The 15,758-nt window shown below is 37.7% G+C and overlaps 1 protein-coding gene across 1 annotated transcript in view; it reads left to right on the top strand.

The window, feature by feature from the left end:
- The window catches only part of PRKN (parkin RBR E3 ubiquitin protein ligase), a 675,844-nt gene that overhangs the window by 539,931 nt on the left and 120,155 nt on the right, over positions 1-15,758 (top strand). The window contains 1 exon segment of the mRNA XM_059469512.1: positions 14,203-14,264. Within this exon segment, the coding sequence (XP_059325495.1) occupies positions 14,203-14,264 (62 nt within the window).

Raw genomic sequence — 15,758 nt, 5'->3', positions numbered from 1 at the left:
GTGGCAGCAAAGTTTACTTCTCATTCAAGGCTAGAGAATGTTTGATGGCAGTCATGTGTTTGACTCTCTTATGATGAGTGCAAGAGGTGTGAGCAGAATTAAAATGCTAAAATGGGTGAAAAAAACATGAATGTAGCACTCATTGCCATTACATTCATGCAATGCCTGCAATGGGCTGTTGAATGGATGTAGCATCGAAGTCTCACAAGTTAGGCATGACATACTTCTTGGTAAAACCAGTAAAACAGGGCAAAACTCAAAATGGAAAGTCACAGGTATCTGTGGAAGCAGAGATAGGAAATTGATCAGTGACAGCAACATATAGCCAAACATCAAAAATCCTACATTTCTCTTTTTTCCCCTCCTCCCGTTCCCCTGAATACATATCCGTCAAACTGCAATAGGATTTCTGCTGGCCAGTTTGTGTCTTGGAAATTGACAAGAGAGGGGAGAATCACTTTTCCCAGAATCCTTGCTAAATTACATGAAAACAGGATTTGTGCTGCATGTAAACTGTGTAAATCCATTCAGCTTTTAAGTGGAAACCAATTTTGTAGTGTGTAAGTATCATTGATTTGTTAATCTGACAATGTTTTTAAACAAGCTCATGTGGATTAGCCAGTTCTGATTGTATGTCCCTTACAAGTCATTTGAGTGCTGGATATCTTGGTGAGTAAAGCACTAAAAATTAACCTTTGAGGCCCCTGCCTATAAATAAATTATTGATCCTTAAGAAAGAATCAGATCATCTCATTAAATATAGTTTTCTGTAGTGTGAGTCTAAATCCTGCCATACAGAATCATTTATCATAATTGTCAATCTTCTTCCTGAAGCAGACCAGACCTAAGCTACGATAGAAAGCAAATCCTGCAGGAATTGGTGTAGAAAAGCAGTATGAAGAATTTCCAACTGATTTGATGCTTAAGGGATGTTTTGTTTCCCCTCCAAGTATTTCTAAGGGCTTTTAGCTTTTATGTGTGCTTTTATAGCTGTATATCCAATAGTTCTCAGTCAGGAAGAAAGTGTCTCTGGAATGTCATGCATGATGGTATTCTGGAGCCAGACAGAAGTACAAGGAATGAATTTCTGGTCCATGACATAACAGGCACAAGTGGAAAATACATAGCAAGCGCTGTAATATTGAGAGGCAGAAGGGATACAAAGTTCAATACTTAACATATAAATGACTGCTTAGAAGTACTTAACAGAAAAAAATAGTTAACGTGGTGTCAAAAGGTAAATGTACAAGCAATGAGACCTAGTGTTGTTATTTTTTACAACTGCAGCTCAGTGATCTCCTGAAACAAGGCAAAGTCAAGGGAGCATTTCAATGGCATGAGGAAAAAGAAAAAATAAGCTTAACCTTATCATTAGTTTCAATAATTTGACTTTCCATTTTGCAAAATAAAAAGAAGAAACAAAGGACACTCATGTCTCAGCTCTGTTTCTCTGTTTCTCCTCTGGGCACAGAGGAGTTCTACGTGTGGGAGGCAGAGGGCGTTCCTGGGGGACACCGGTCCTTACTTGGCTTATCAACCTGATTAAATGTTAGCATTAGGTTCAGAGACATTGCAGTCTTGATTTCTAGTGTCTGCATCAGCATTCATGGAGACAAACTCTGTCAGTTTAGGATCCCACTAGTATAAATTTTCCTTTTTTTTTTTTTTTTTTTTTTTTGGTGATTGGAAATGATTGCTGCAACAATACCTATTACCAAAGGGAGGGGGGAAAAGAGCACACATGCACACCCCCACAGCCCTCTGCACTTGGACTGTGTACCCTATGGGGTTTCATATATGCAGTACGTAAGGTTGGAGATTTGGCCCTACACCTATATGTCTGTTCTGTGTTCAGGCTCACAGCTTCAAAACACTGCACTGTTAAAAGAATACAGAAAATAAAGTGTAGATGAGGGAAATCATGGGCATGTTTTATGGTCTACATTCAAATAACAGAAGAAATAACATTGTATAGAGTGGCTGATTTAATGAAGATATATTGGACTTATGATAATGGAATTATTTTTAGTTTAAAAAAAGTTTAAAGACCAATTAATTATAAGGCATAGCATATCTCTGTGTAAGTGGTACAGGTCAAGGATGGTTTCTGTTGCTCTGGATTAACTGAGAAGTTATTCGTGGTCATGTAAGTAAAAACCAGAGGGAGAATCCTGTAGTGTGGTGTGGCAGCTGTTCAGTACCAAATTGCTGCTGTAATCTCATGAAATTGCTTGCACTAATTCACTTCAGCGCAGCGATGGCTCTGATGGCATAATGCTGAGCTGTGGGGGTTCTCTGCTGCCCTGCCCAGAGGAAAGCATATCCATCTCCCACTGTGCTCCTGGTCCACTGCAGCCACTGAGCTTGAGGTAAATTGTGGCAGCCTTGGAATTTTATCACTACAGCACAAGCACAGGCTCCTCTGACTCAATGAAACGGCCTGTGGCCTGTCCACCTGGCAAGGGCTGGTCTTTACACACAAGGGAAAAAAAATAAATCAATTCTTACATCAACATGATGACTAATCAGAGCAGAATTGCAGAATTTTTTTTTCAATATTTTGCCAATATTTTTAGAAACCTATGGGCTTTTAAAAATAGATATTCTGCCACCAGGTAGAAATCATTCAGTATTTCTTCACTGGTACTAGTGTACTAGTTTGATCCCTTGTGATTAAAGTGTTTATCCCTGCTGATTAAGAAAACCCACACTGGGCTGGACATCAGTTGTAAAGTAAAAATTATCAGGAATTTTTTTTTTGTTTCCTCTTTTTTTTTTTTAATGTGGCAGAAAGAGTAATTCTTATATTTCATAGGCAAATATGAAGTTGTGCACCAATAAAACTGATAGACCATTTCAGTGACAGATCCAAAGAAAAGCATTCTTTAGGAGAAAACACTGTATTGCTAATAAAGTGATCCCAACAGCCAAGTTTGTGCTGCTTAATTTGTTTCCTTGGAGTGATATTATAATTCTGACATACTGAAAAATTGCCTCACAGAGACTCATATTGCATTTGTTGCCGAGTGCCTCTTTGATATAACATTTGTTATTGTAGTGCTTGGGGTCTCTTCAGAGGAGTAATATTCTAAATGAACCTGGCTATATCATCCCTTTAATGTAGAGTAGAATTTTGCATTAAATTTTCAGCTTATTTCAAATGTGTTTTGCCAGCTATTCATCATGAGTGATCCGTTCAAGTATAGGGCCAGTATATCAATATAAAATCAGAAAAATCTTAAACGCTTTCTCTTTGGGGAATCTCTCAGGTCGTTTCAATTCTTTTCTGTTAGATGAACAGACAGGATGATCTCTTGTCTTTATGCTTGCCTGTCAGGTTTTTTACAGTAGAAACACGAATCACTGTTTGCAATGCGGGATTAGCCTGTCTCACACAATGTTATTAGAATTAGACCTGCCTAGTGACTTAATTACTTTTTCTTCTGTATTTAACTTTAGGTTTGACCCCACACCAGCTTTTGCACTCCCAGGAACACTCTGCTTTTTATGTTAGAGCAAATATTGAGGAACATATGTATTATTTCTCTGGATTTGCACAGACAAAAAATGAAAGCAGTATGTAGTCCCCCCTCAGTGGTCTTCTGTATTCTGAGCTGGCAGTAAAATGTAAAAAGATTGCACTCTGATGTCCTATTAGACCTCAAGACTGGAAGGACAGTTTGTATTGAACACAGGCATTTTTCATAATTATGTTGCCTGCAGAGATGCCACCTGCCCTAATTTGATCTGATTACGGTGAAATGCAAAACTGTCCTCATTTCATAAGTGGAACTTTTCCATGTTCCCTCACAGAAAACAGCAAGATATGCACACATGTATCACTGCTGCAAAGGAGAAAGAAAAATATTACAATTAGGTATCAATGAAGATTTGAACTCCTTTACCAGAGTGCAGGTCACTTTTAAACAATTGCTTCATTCTTCAGAGTTCTGAAAATTATTTTCTGTCTTAAAATCTCCATGAAAAAGAGAAAATGATAGCCATTCATCCAGATATGTCTGTACTATTCTGACAGACATTATCTATTCTGTGGCTTTTTAAAATTCTCTTGGTTGGATGGGCTTATTGTCCGTGAACATTTATTTTTAGAGTAGCCTGGGCTTGCCTTGTAGTCTGAGTCATTTATGTAGCAATTTAAATATTTGTCTAAGCCCTCAGAGAAAGGCTCATGTTGGAGATTTATAAATGCTTCATAGATTAAAGAAATAGCATTTTTATGTACTGTTTATACAGAATGATGTCATATCCCATGGAAAAAAAAAGAAATGCAAAATTTGGAAGAAAAGCATTGCTGCTTCTGGGTCACTGGATATTGTTTACCATTTTCCTTTCTCCAACAGTAATTTTGTGCATGCTTATGCATGTGTGATAAGAGAGTGAGACCTGCATGTGTGCATCTTGGTTTTTCTGCTGATTTTTTTAGCTTGGCATATTGATTTTCCTGTACTGTGGACAGAAAATAACCTTTATGAATTGTATTTTAATAGCCTTAAACAGTAGTTTTGGAATTTAAAAAATGGAAAGCTGTGTTTGTTCTCTGGCACCTGGCCAAATATTTCTTGATGTTGCAGTGGCTTATTCTATATTACACAGTCAGTGTAATAACCTCATGTGGTAAATACAAATGAGATGGGAATTTATTGCAATAGGAAACTGGGGTTTTGTCTATACTCCCAAAATTATAGGAAAACATTTTCCTGAATTCAACTTTTTAAAGGAAAATGGATAAATATTTACTTTCAAAATATGATTCTTAGGGTTTGCTCTTTACAATATTATTTACCATGACAAATATATTTCTGTTATTGAGCCATCAGCTTGAAAACATCTGTGTGAATTTAAGCTTAATTTCAGCTTAGAAACCTTTTAGCAGTTCTGTATTACACTTGCTTAGTTCTCTAATCAGAAATTGGAATCTTTTAAGGATTTGCCCTTCAGTAACTAGCAAATGAAATTCTTCTACAGTTGTTTTTGCCTTGTGTTGACTTTTATTCAGGGGTAGTTGGATTTTCCCTGAGAAGACAATCTCCTCTCTCATAAAGTCTCCACCACATGCTGAAAGCTCCTGACCTCTCACTTCCCTTCTCAAAGGTACTGATCATCATCAAAGGCCAGTGCCAGCATGAAGGTGGGAATTTGAGAGAACAGAGTTTTCTTTAGAGATTTCAACTACTTTTTGAATAAAAGATGAGAAAACCTTTCATGAATTGAGCTGATAGAGCTAAAAACATAGCAAACTGAGAGTGAAGAGCTCCTTTCAGGCCAGATCCCTGCAATGAGATTTTTACTTTGACGGTTTTTATGGTAGAAGGTGTGAGTCTTCCAAAAAGAAGTTTAAAATAGTGCTAAAATAGTATCTCAACTAAAATAATAATAAAATCACCTGGTTATGGTAGGAGCCCTACACTTGTCCTCTTTGATGTAAAGAAACTGTAGAAATTACTTCTGTTAATTAGGAAGCATTAGGAAAATGGGTTTTCTGCAAAATTTAATTTGGCAATAATCAAATCTTCCCACTTGAGTGGGAAGAAGGGAGTTTCCTTTTTTATTTTTTGTTTCTGGATCTTCTGTATGTGAGCAGTAAAGGTCATAGCTAAATTTCTCATTACAGACAGCATGGAATTTGTTGTGTTACATGAGTTTGGTATTCACTGACTTTACTGAGAATTGTGTGGGTGAATTTACACCTATAATTTAAACTGGAATATTGGGCAAGCAGATGGTACAGACTATTCATCAAATATGTTTGCACTGTTGCATGGTTGCCCTGAAATCTCAGTCTCTTGGGCAATACTGAATGTTATTTCTTAGAAAATTTCCCCCCTCTGAAAGACTCTTTCCACAGCTTGTCCCATAGCAGTGCAGAATATACCAAAAAACCCCCAAAAATAACAAGCAGAGGCTTGCTGGCATTGCAGAACTCAATGCAATTCAGGGTTTGAATGCTGATGCAACTAAACATTACTTGTTCAAGTGTGGTTTAAATGTTGTTTTAAATGTGCAAGAAGGAAGCAAGGAAGTAGGTTCTAAACTGAAATGGCAGGTCAATACTCCTGCTGATATTTTTTTGTAGCAAAGATAAAAAGAAAAACCTTAGCAGAAAATGGCTAATATGGTTCATTACTTCTAGTCATTTGGCTTTAAAGCATCATTAAAATAGAGTGAGTAACAGCGCAGTGAAAGCCAGAGTTGTGTGCAATGGGAGAAAACCAGACGAGCAGAATTTGCTACAATCCCTTCATGTGATCCTTTCCCAACTCTGATGCAGTCCATTTGCACAATTCTTTCACAAGCACTTCATGAGAGTGAAAAATATGCTCTGTGTCTTTGGAGGGTTTTGAATTTAAGAGCATACAAAGATGTAACCTATTCAGCTGGGTAACTAGCATCTAACATCTCTAGTGACTGGTTAGAACAGGACAGGTGTTGTGTCCTGACAATTCAGCTTTCATGAAACTTTCTTGATGAATATCTTCAGCAGCTTTTGTGACAGCAGAATAATGTATATGTGTTTTTACTGGCTTCAGCTGTGAGAAGTCAATCAAAAAAAAAAAGGCACATTAACATGATGCTGTTAAATGACGTTATTAATGAAGAGAAAATGACATTTCAATTCTGATTTTTCCTAGGAGAATTGGTTTCTTCTTGCATATTGACCTTAGCAAAAGTATCAGTTAAATATGTCTTTTACTGGCACATAGTCTTTTTAACAAAATATTACATTTTCTGTATGCAGTCAATTTGTTCGTTGGTACAGATACCTGTAAGCACCGTCCACTTAATTGCTGCTGTTATAGTTTGCTTGAGCTGAAGAGCTGCTCCACCATTTGTAGTTTTAGAGAGATTTTTAAAGACTTAGAGGAAAGATCTTCACCATGTGAAGATTTTCACCATGACTTACCAGGGTCAGAAACCTCTGGGTGCAGAAACCACATGCAAGCGTTGCTTGTCATCTTCTCTGGTTCAGCATTGCCCAAGTGCAGAGCTGAGCTTTTGTGCCGACTTGGAAAGGACAGAATTCAATATTTCTTGCTTTTGAAATAAGCTTTTTAATTTTTTTCCCCAAACCAATCTATAATATTGAGGCACTCTAATGTGTCATGTTTTGGGCATGTATTTGTGTATCTACTCGTTCTAGATTATTATGCAGCAAAATAACATCTGCACACTGATGATTATTAAAATGGCATGAGTATAAGTACAATCCCATGTAATTTTTTAGCTTACATTATTTGGTTTTTCTGGATAGGTAGTTTTTTTCACCAACTTTAAGGTGGCCAATACAAGAAATTTGGGTACTAAAGGTTTGTCCCCCAATTTTCAGACATACGGCTGACGGATTTCATGAGAAGGTTTTGAGTCTGACATGTGATTTTATGATTAATGGTGGTTAGTAGTAATTGGTGTTCCAGATGAAGCTGTGTGCCCCTGTGAATCCTCTGCATTTTCACACTTGCAGATGTAAGGCATGGGACTTGAGATGACAAGTTATTCACAGGACTGTTTTATGACCTTTCTTTTTTTAAAAATTTAATTTTTTTATACAAAGGAAGGGATATGTAAATGTAAGTGTACATGTACAAATTAATGAAGTTCTAAGTTTGTCTGCATTAGGAAATTGTGTGGGCAGCAAGGAAAAAATCTCAATAATTTACTATTTACCAAAGTATTGCTCATGAGTGTTCTAAGAAAAATAGTGAAAATGGCTATAGTAAGTATATCACTTCTGTAGGATCTGTGAGAAAATAGATCAAGAAAAAGAAAAAGTTCAACACCTTTTCACAATACAAAGCAGTATTCCAAATATAGCCTTATATGCTTATATTCTATAAATTACCTACTTGATATTCTTCATATCTTTTTCTCTTTTCAGTAAAATATTTATGCATTCCAGACACTCTGTTTTGTCTTTGTTCACGTTCACATAACATCAAAAGGAAGGAAAGGTCACCTGTAACATCCAAACATTTAATTAACACAAGCACAGTGAGGTCACTCCATACTTTGAAATCACGGCCAGTTCCCATAGGAAGGCTGCACTGTCACCAGCACAGGGTTGCTTATCCCTGGAGGAGATGCAGGCAGCAGAAAGGTGTGGGGTTCACAGCAATATTCTGGTTAGTTGGGCAATTTGGGGGAGATTGGGAAAGTGATATAATGAATTAATGGGCACCCTTTATGGGACTCCAAACCTGTTGAGTTCTGTGTGAAAGTCTAGTCTGAGCCCAGCTTTCCTACTGCCCTGTTTGCACTCCCATTGCTGTTATCCTCAGTGCAGGGCTGTGCTCTTCCTGCCCTCGCTGCTCACCCAGCAGTGATGCCTGTGCAGGGCTGGGTAACTTGTGCTCACACAGGAGTCCCAGTCACTGTCCCCCTGTAGCTGGGGCTGGCTGTGCTCTGGATGCACACTGCTGTAACAAGCACCTCTGAGCTGCAGGATTGCCCAGACACCTTTCCTTCCTGTGCATGCACCCCAGGCCAGCTTCCACTTCCCTGTATTTATAGAACTCTTGCTGTATTGCAAGTCCTGCCATTACAGTGCTGCACTGCCAGATTTTTATGATTGCTTTTGAATACAGAACATTTTTTATACCTGTACTAAAGTCAGGAAAAAAAAGAAGCCAACATATCCATTGATTTTCTAAGCATGAAGTGGTTATTCTCAAGTATCTAAAACGTTTTCCAGAGGCAAACTTGGTTTAGCAATTAGCACTGTGAAAAGATATCCTTTGAAGGACACTGATAGATATTTTTGCATGGTTATGTTCAGAGCCCGCCAAAGGGATGTACTTTTCAGAATTAACAAGTGTTGATGTAGTGAGAGAAATGGAAGTTGCACTGTGCTCACAATGTAAATGCTTAGCTTGCACGGAACTAAATGTGAGGGGGAAATTTACAATTTACATGTTCCAGTGTTAAGCATGTGTAGAAATTATTGGAATTGCAGCTGTTGAGTGAAATTCAAATATTCTAACTTAAAAAGTCTAAAAGTTACTTGTAAAGTCCTGCCAAGTTGTCTTAAACTCCTCACTTAATGGAAATAAGGGGATTGATTTTTTTTTTTTTTGTGCCTGTCTTGGGTGGTGGGAATTACCCTGTGGAAGCATGTATTCCTTCTATCAACTGTAAAGGAAGCATGCAAGGAGTATATTAGACTCATATAGCCAACATTTTGATGCTTAAATGCATTGAAATGAATCTCACACAACTATACCATTTGGGGAAAGATGAAATTCAAAATGCAAAGCATGAAATAATGCTGCAAACCTATGGCAGAAGATGTAGCACACAACCCTGCAGTGGAGATACATTTGCTTGTAACTGTGGTCAGTGAGGACATTTTGTGATTTTCTTTGGCCCTCTGAGCGGTTCAGCCAGGGCACCTCCATCCAGGTGCTGGCAGAGAGGAGCGATGGGGCAGCCCTGCTGTGGGCACTGGGCACCTCCCTGGGATGGAGGGGCCTGGGCAGCCCTGGGCTGCGGGATTGCCCCTGGTGGGCAGGGCAGTGCTGTGGGGACATCAGCAGCCCAGCCACAGGTTGGAGAGGCAGGGCTGACATGGGGGCCGGGCTGGGACAGGCAGGGCATCGACACCAACTTTACTTCTCAGGTGGCTCTATTTGTAGCAGTCGTACTTTGCTTCCATTTTGCTATTTTATGTAATGTTAAAGGCTTGGTTTAATTTTTTCTTTGCCTTCTCTCTGAAGAACATAAGTCATACAGAGCGATAATTTAAAGAAAAAAATAAAAAGCAGAAGCTAATTCTGTCTGAGAAAAAATATGTGAAGACTTGGGTAATTAAATTGGTAGTAGTTAGAATCATAGTTTAATTACAAGTGTTGTTGAAAGCGTGTGTTCAGACCAATTGAAATCAGGGCATTTATGATGTTAGGAGACATCAATCCATCCTTCCTAAATCTTGCTTTTTTATTCCTCTTCTGGAGATACATGTACTTATATGAACAGATTAAAAATATGTTTATGAAAAGAATACCACAATGTAAATTGCAAGTTTACAGTTACACATTTCTGTATCTTTAAATGCACCTTTCATTCCCAAGTACAGCATTTGGAGTTAATTTATAAAGCAATATGAGAATCAAGTAACAACAATATTATTCAAACAAGTAAACTGGTGTATGATGGAATGTGTTGAAGCAAATAAAATGCTTGAATTTAATTTAAGTAATAAAACTTTAAATAACGACAAAGAAATTACTTGTGAGTTTATAAAGCTGCTGGTCCTTTGAACTGGGCATCATCCCTTCATTATTTTCTTGCTTGGACTTAGGCTCATTCCTAAAACATCAAATTAGCTTTATGTATCTGATTGCTCTAAGGTCAATGGAACTATGACAGTGTTAAAAGTGGTATAAAAATATTAAATATTAAATAAGTTTTATATTTCTTATATCTTGCTCTACCTTCCTAGTTAGCAAAACCCTGTAACAGTCACTGCAGCTGAGAACATAAGAAGCACATAGGTTAGAATGTGAGCTAAAAGAGGCAACGGATAAGCCATTTAGGTGCCATTTTATCAGTCTGCAGCAATCCTCAATCCTGAGTTTTGGCTTCTCATTGAAGCCAGTTGTCCATGCTTTTGCACTGTTTCCTTTCATTTCCTAGGTGTAATTTTTATTGATTTTTTTTTTTTTTTTAATATTCCTGTTGTTTCTTTATGTCTGTGGAAATTTCATGAAGGCTTGTACTTTTCAAGTAATAATTGGGAAGAGGGAAGTGAAAATTTTTGGTAATTGTTGAGACCATTGATGGCTTCTGTAGGACAGAGGGCATAAAAACTGTTCCTCAACACATTCTATAGAAAATAGCAGAAATCTGTAAAGCACAGTTTATTTACACCATTTGACATGTGCTAGTTTCACATAAAAGACTTAGAAAATGCACTTTTCTGTAAATGTTTGGTATGTACAGTTTGTCAGTGAACCCATCAGGTGCTGTGCTTAACTACTAATAGTTATCAAGGTTCCATGTGTGTTTTCATGTACACTAATATGTTTGTGCATATATGGAGGAATTTGTGGGTGAGATAAAAAATAGTTCTTAATTGTTTTGAGTAGGGACGGGTTTTTTAAGTCTCTTTATGTTTTATTTATGGGATGGTTATTTGTCATGAACTTTGTCTTTAGCCACAGTGCAGGAATTTAACACAATCCAAGACTTTTTCAAAACTCACCAATATTTGGTAAAAATAGGTTACAGTGTTAGAACATGTTTTACAAAGTTCTACTTACAGAAAAGAAATTAAAAATAGAAATAAGAAACATCAGAAATATGCCCAGAAATATTTAAAAATAAAAAAAGAAAAGGAAGATTTCTTCTTTTTTCCCTGAAATATTGCTTCTGAAATGTGACAATCTGAGATGACTTCTTACAGACAGCAGACTGTTTGGATGTGTCAGTATAATTCAATATGTATGCATTTGACATTTCTGAACTCATTGCTGGAAAGAATCATGCCAACAGTGACATAGGTTTTAAGCTCTCTCTCTTTGCTAGTAACGTCAGGATCTGTTGTATAATCAGCTAAGCAAGATCCAGTGAAAATCTGAACTATGAAAAGATTTAAAACTAGGTTGGGCAAGTCTGAAAAACAGACTATGCAAAATATTGCATTTGGAAGAGGATGCAGCAGTGGATGGTTAATAACATTTAAATATGCATGTTTTACATAGAATCATAGAATAGTTTGAGATGGAAAGGACATTTAAATGTTATCTAGTCCAGCCCCCTACAATAAGCAGCAACACCTTCAACTAAGGTTTCTCAGAGCCCTGGCCAGCTTTACCTTGAATGGGACAACCCATTCCAGAGTTTCACCACACTCACCACAAAACCACTTATTTCTTATATCTTATCTAAATCAATCCTACTGCAGTTTAAAACCATTATCCCTTGTCCTTTCACCTTAGACCCTCTTCTAAATAGTTTGTCCTCATCTTTCTTTCAAGGAGAATGGAGAGAAAAAGTTCTTGCTAGGGAAGAAAAAGGAAACCTTCCAATTTTAAGGAGTTTAGTGAATAATAAATTGAAAAGGATAGGAGGGAAGAAAGATAAATACTTGATTGAAGTAGAAGCTGTAAGGATTCCAAAAGGCAGAATGCAGTTCAGTTGGTGTTGTAAAGCTAACATCTGTCATAGATGAACAGGCAGCATTACATGAAATCATAATTATCCTCTACACTTAGAAATTCCTATGGCAGTATGCAATCGATGCAGATATTTTCAGGGAAAATCATGTGCAAGAAAATATATTGCTAATTATGTAAGGACTTGAGGCTAAGAGAGAGGAGCCATATACAATAAGTTTTGATTTGAAGCACAGAGAAGACAACAGTTCTGGACTACAACTCAGGGCTCAGGTCAAGAGTTATTGAGACAGAGTTGGATGGAGATGTAAATCCCAGTGAGAATACAAGAAAGTGCTGCATAGCAGTGATTCTGTGGTAGAAGTAGCAAGAACAATTAAGTGCATTGAGAAAGGGAAAGAATAAACAGCATGGAGAAAATGAGAAAAGAAGTATAAAGTGATACACCGGTTGTGGTTCTAGAAGTTGAAAATAAAATCTGATTAAGAAATAATCACTTGGAGCTAAAACACGTTGAAATATGTGAATACCCTTGTGCATGAGGAAGAGGTGGGTGTAAAGAAGCTTGTAAGAATATCATAGGTTTCATTAAATGGGAATAAATGCTAATATTTAGTAAGAGACAATTCATTAATAGGCGATTCTTACTATATGCTTAAACCAGGGCAAACTTCGAACCTTGTCTTACTTTTGTAAGAGTTTGCTGATGAAGTTGTGTAGATGGTGCATTTTTCACCTACTCCTTCTCGGTATGAAGATAAAATATTTACCAGTAAAAGGTTGACTTGAGTAACATTTAAATCAATTCCCTAAGTGGAAAAATTATGTGAATACAAGACTTTTATGAGTGTAATTGCTCATTTTTTTAACATGACAATGTCTATTGTTCTTGTTATTGTTAGAACATGTCTATTGTTCATTTTTTGTCTTTTTAGTTATGTTGCTTTCAAATGTAGTCTTTTCCTTCTTCATCCCTTAGCTATGCCAACAGAAGGTGTGAGTGTAGGCCATGTCTCATTGGCCTTGAGAAAAACCATGGTGCTGGTGGAGACTTCCTGACAGTTATGTCCAAATTCATTTGTATTCTTTTAATGGCAGTCATTAAGAGTGAAAGGTAACTATTTGTAGCAGCATCAGTAGAAAAGCAGGTTGATAAAGACCATGGTTCCTCCCATTTTCTGAGAGGAGCTATGTTCTTAATTCCTTTTAAGGAATTTTTTCTGTTCACAAAGAGATGCTCCAATTTATGGTAAAAAGAGTAAAGCTCAGATAGCTCTCACAGTCTGCTCTTTCATCCCTTGTCAGGAATTATTCTGGTAGTGTACAAAAGTCATTTACAAAAGTGGTATACAGAAGCCTTGGATTTTATTGCCAGGAGGGGAAACACAGTCTGAGCAGGTGACTAAAGTGCATGGCAGCTAGCAAGACACATTCTTTCTTACTGGCTGGTACAGATGTGAAAGTTTGTAGTGATTGAAAATTAGCCTCATTGCAAAATTCTTGTAATCACTCCTCTGCCTGTGTTCTGGGTTTGTGTGTTAACACTAGGGGGTAACAGCAATATTTATGTGAAATGGGTTATAATTGTGACAGCCAAAATTAAGTGATCTGTGAGGCCTATTAAATCCTTCAGGGAATCAGGGAAAGCATGTATTATTCTTAGAGATAAGTCCAAACCTGTTGTGTGAATCAGAATTCAGCTTTGGGCAGCTCCAATGTTTTGATGTGAGATCCTCTTTTAACAGGCTTTTTGGCTTATACAAAGGGTTGGCAGTATCTGGCAGACAGTACTGCCCTTTTCATCTTGCTTTTGTTTGTAGTCCTTTGGGGAAAGGGCTAAAATATTTGGAATATAACCTTTCTAAGTGTTCTTGGTAGCATGCTCAGAAATGTGGAGGGATTATTTGATAGATGGTTTTCAGTATTCTGGTGCCTGCAGAGCCATGACTAATCTTTCTAATCTTCTTTATCTAAGGTAATCTGTATATTCTATCATCTCTGCCTCTATGTGTCTTATGCTGAAACTGCACTGACAGGAAGCTCTAAAATGCCTATTTTTGTTTCTTTCCAACAGCTGGCTGCCCAGATTCCTTGATTAAAGAACTTCATCACTTCAGGATTCTGGGAGAAGGACAGGTGAGTTAGCTTCTCAAAGGCAGCATCTTAATGTCATGAAAGATAGACGCTAATGAGACAGTTTCATCTCTCTCTGGGGAGACAGAGTGTATCTCATGACCCCCAAAGACCTGAAATGTGGGGGGAAAACCACACAGGAGTTATATGTGAGAGTTGGATTTTTTTCATTCTATCCATCAGCCTTGACAGGGTATTAATTGGTACATCTGCTACCTGCCACAGTTTTTCAGCTTTTGACTACAGCAGTAAACAGACTCTCTAAAGCAGCAGACAGACAAACAATCTGACTACAGGACTGGTACTTACAGCTACTCGTGATATTATCCATCCCTTTGTGTGTCATTTTTTCTCTTTTGAAAGAGTGTTTCTAAAATTTTAGCTGTGCTTTGCGCTCAGAAAACTATTTCTGTAGAGGGAGCTTAGGAAAGCATAAATGAACTATTCTTTGCAACACTCACAAGAAGGTCAGATATTATTTTGTCAACAATGAAATTAACATACAGAGATATTGAGAAATGGCCTTAAATTTTGAGAGACAAGTTGAATTTTCATACACTCAATTCTTCTGAAATTCAAGTTGGCTTCCTCTGAAGAATCCCTTCTAAGGTAGTGGTTACAAAGCCTGAGTGCATGACACAGAGCTGCAGGTGCTAGGGACCCAGGGGCTGAAAGCCCAGCATTAGTGTGTTGTACATGACACTATCCACATCTCTTAATGAACCTGGCACCAAGGAACTTGCACAGGGTGTATGAGCGCTGTGACAAAGGTAGGAGCAACTCCTGAGGTGTTAATTCAAAGTCATGTTTCATCATTTTTAAATTAGATTGTATTGACAAGAACACACTGTTGCTTCTCCTTTCCCTGTCACTCTCCCTTTTCTTATTACAATTGTGGCTGCTGTTACAATTTCTGGACTTCCAATTTTCCTCCACCAGCCCCTCACTTCAGCTGTTATAGAGAGTCACAAGTCATGTTTCTCAGGAGCTCAGCTTTTCCTTAGCAAGAGATACTGGAAGCAGGAATCTGGTGAGATTGAGGATTTAGGAAGAGGAAATAAAAGAATTTACAACCAGGATTGATGGGCTCAAGAGACTGATTAGAGCTACCTGACAAAAGGAGGGCAGAGTGAGATGAGGCTTGGATAGAATGAAGAGATGGGGTTGTTTCATTGAAGGGGTTGGGAGTAGAAACCAGAACGATAAGGGTCTGACAAGGGGCCTGAAAAGGCTCCAGAATGATAAGGGTCTGACAAAGACCAAGGGCTGGAAGGGAATGACCAAATACAGAAGCTTGCTGAAGAGACTGGCAAATAAAGGAAGATCTGCACTTAAGCTGTGTGAAAAGGTGAAGCTAAGCAGTCTAGAAAGAGTTGGACAAAAGGAGAAATTTGAAGGAAAAGTAAGGAACAGCTAAACCAAAAGGCTGCAAGTGTGAGAGAGAGGACTGAATCAGACAGATCTGACAGCTCCCCTGGAGCTGAATTATTCCATTAG

This window comes from Ammospiza nelsoni, chromosome 3 (assembly GCF_027579445.1).
Source record: "Ammospiza nelsoni isolate bAmmNel1 chromosome 3, bAmmNel1.pri, whole genome shotgun sequence".
Taxonomy (NCBI): Eukaryota; Metazoa; Chordata; class Aves; order Passeriformes; family Passerellidae; genus Ammospiza; species Ammospiza nelsoni.
This window is presented reverse-complemented; position numbering and strand designations above follow the sequence as displayed.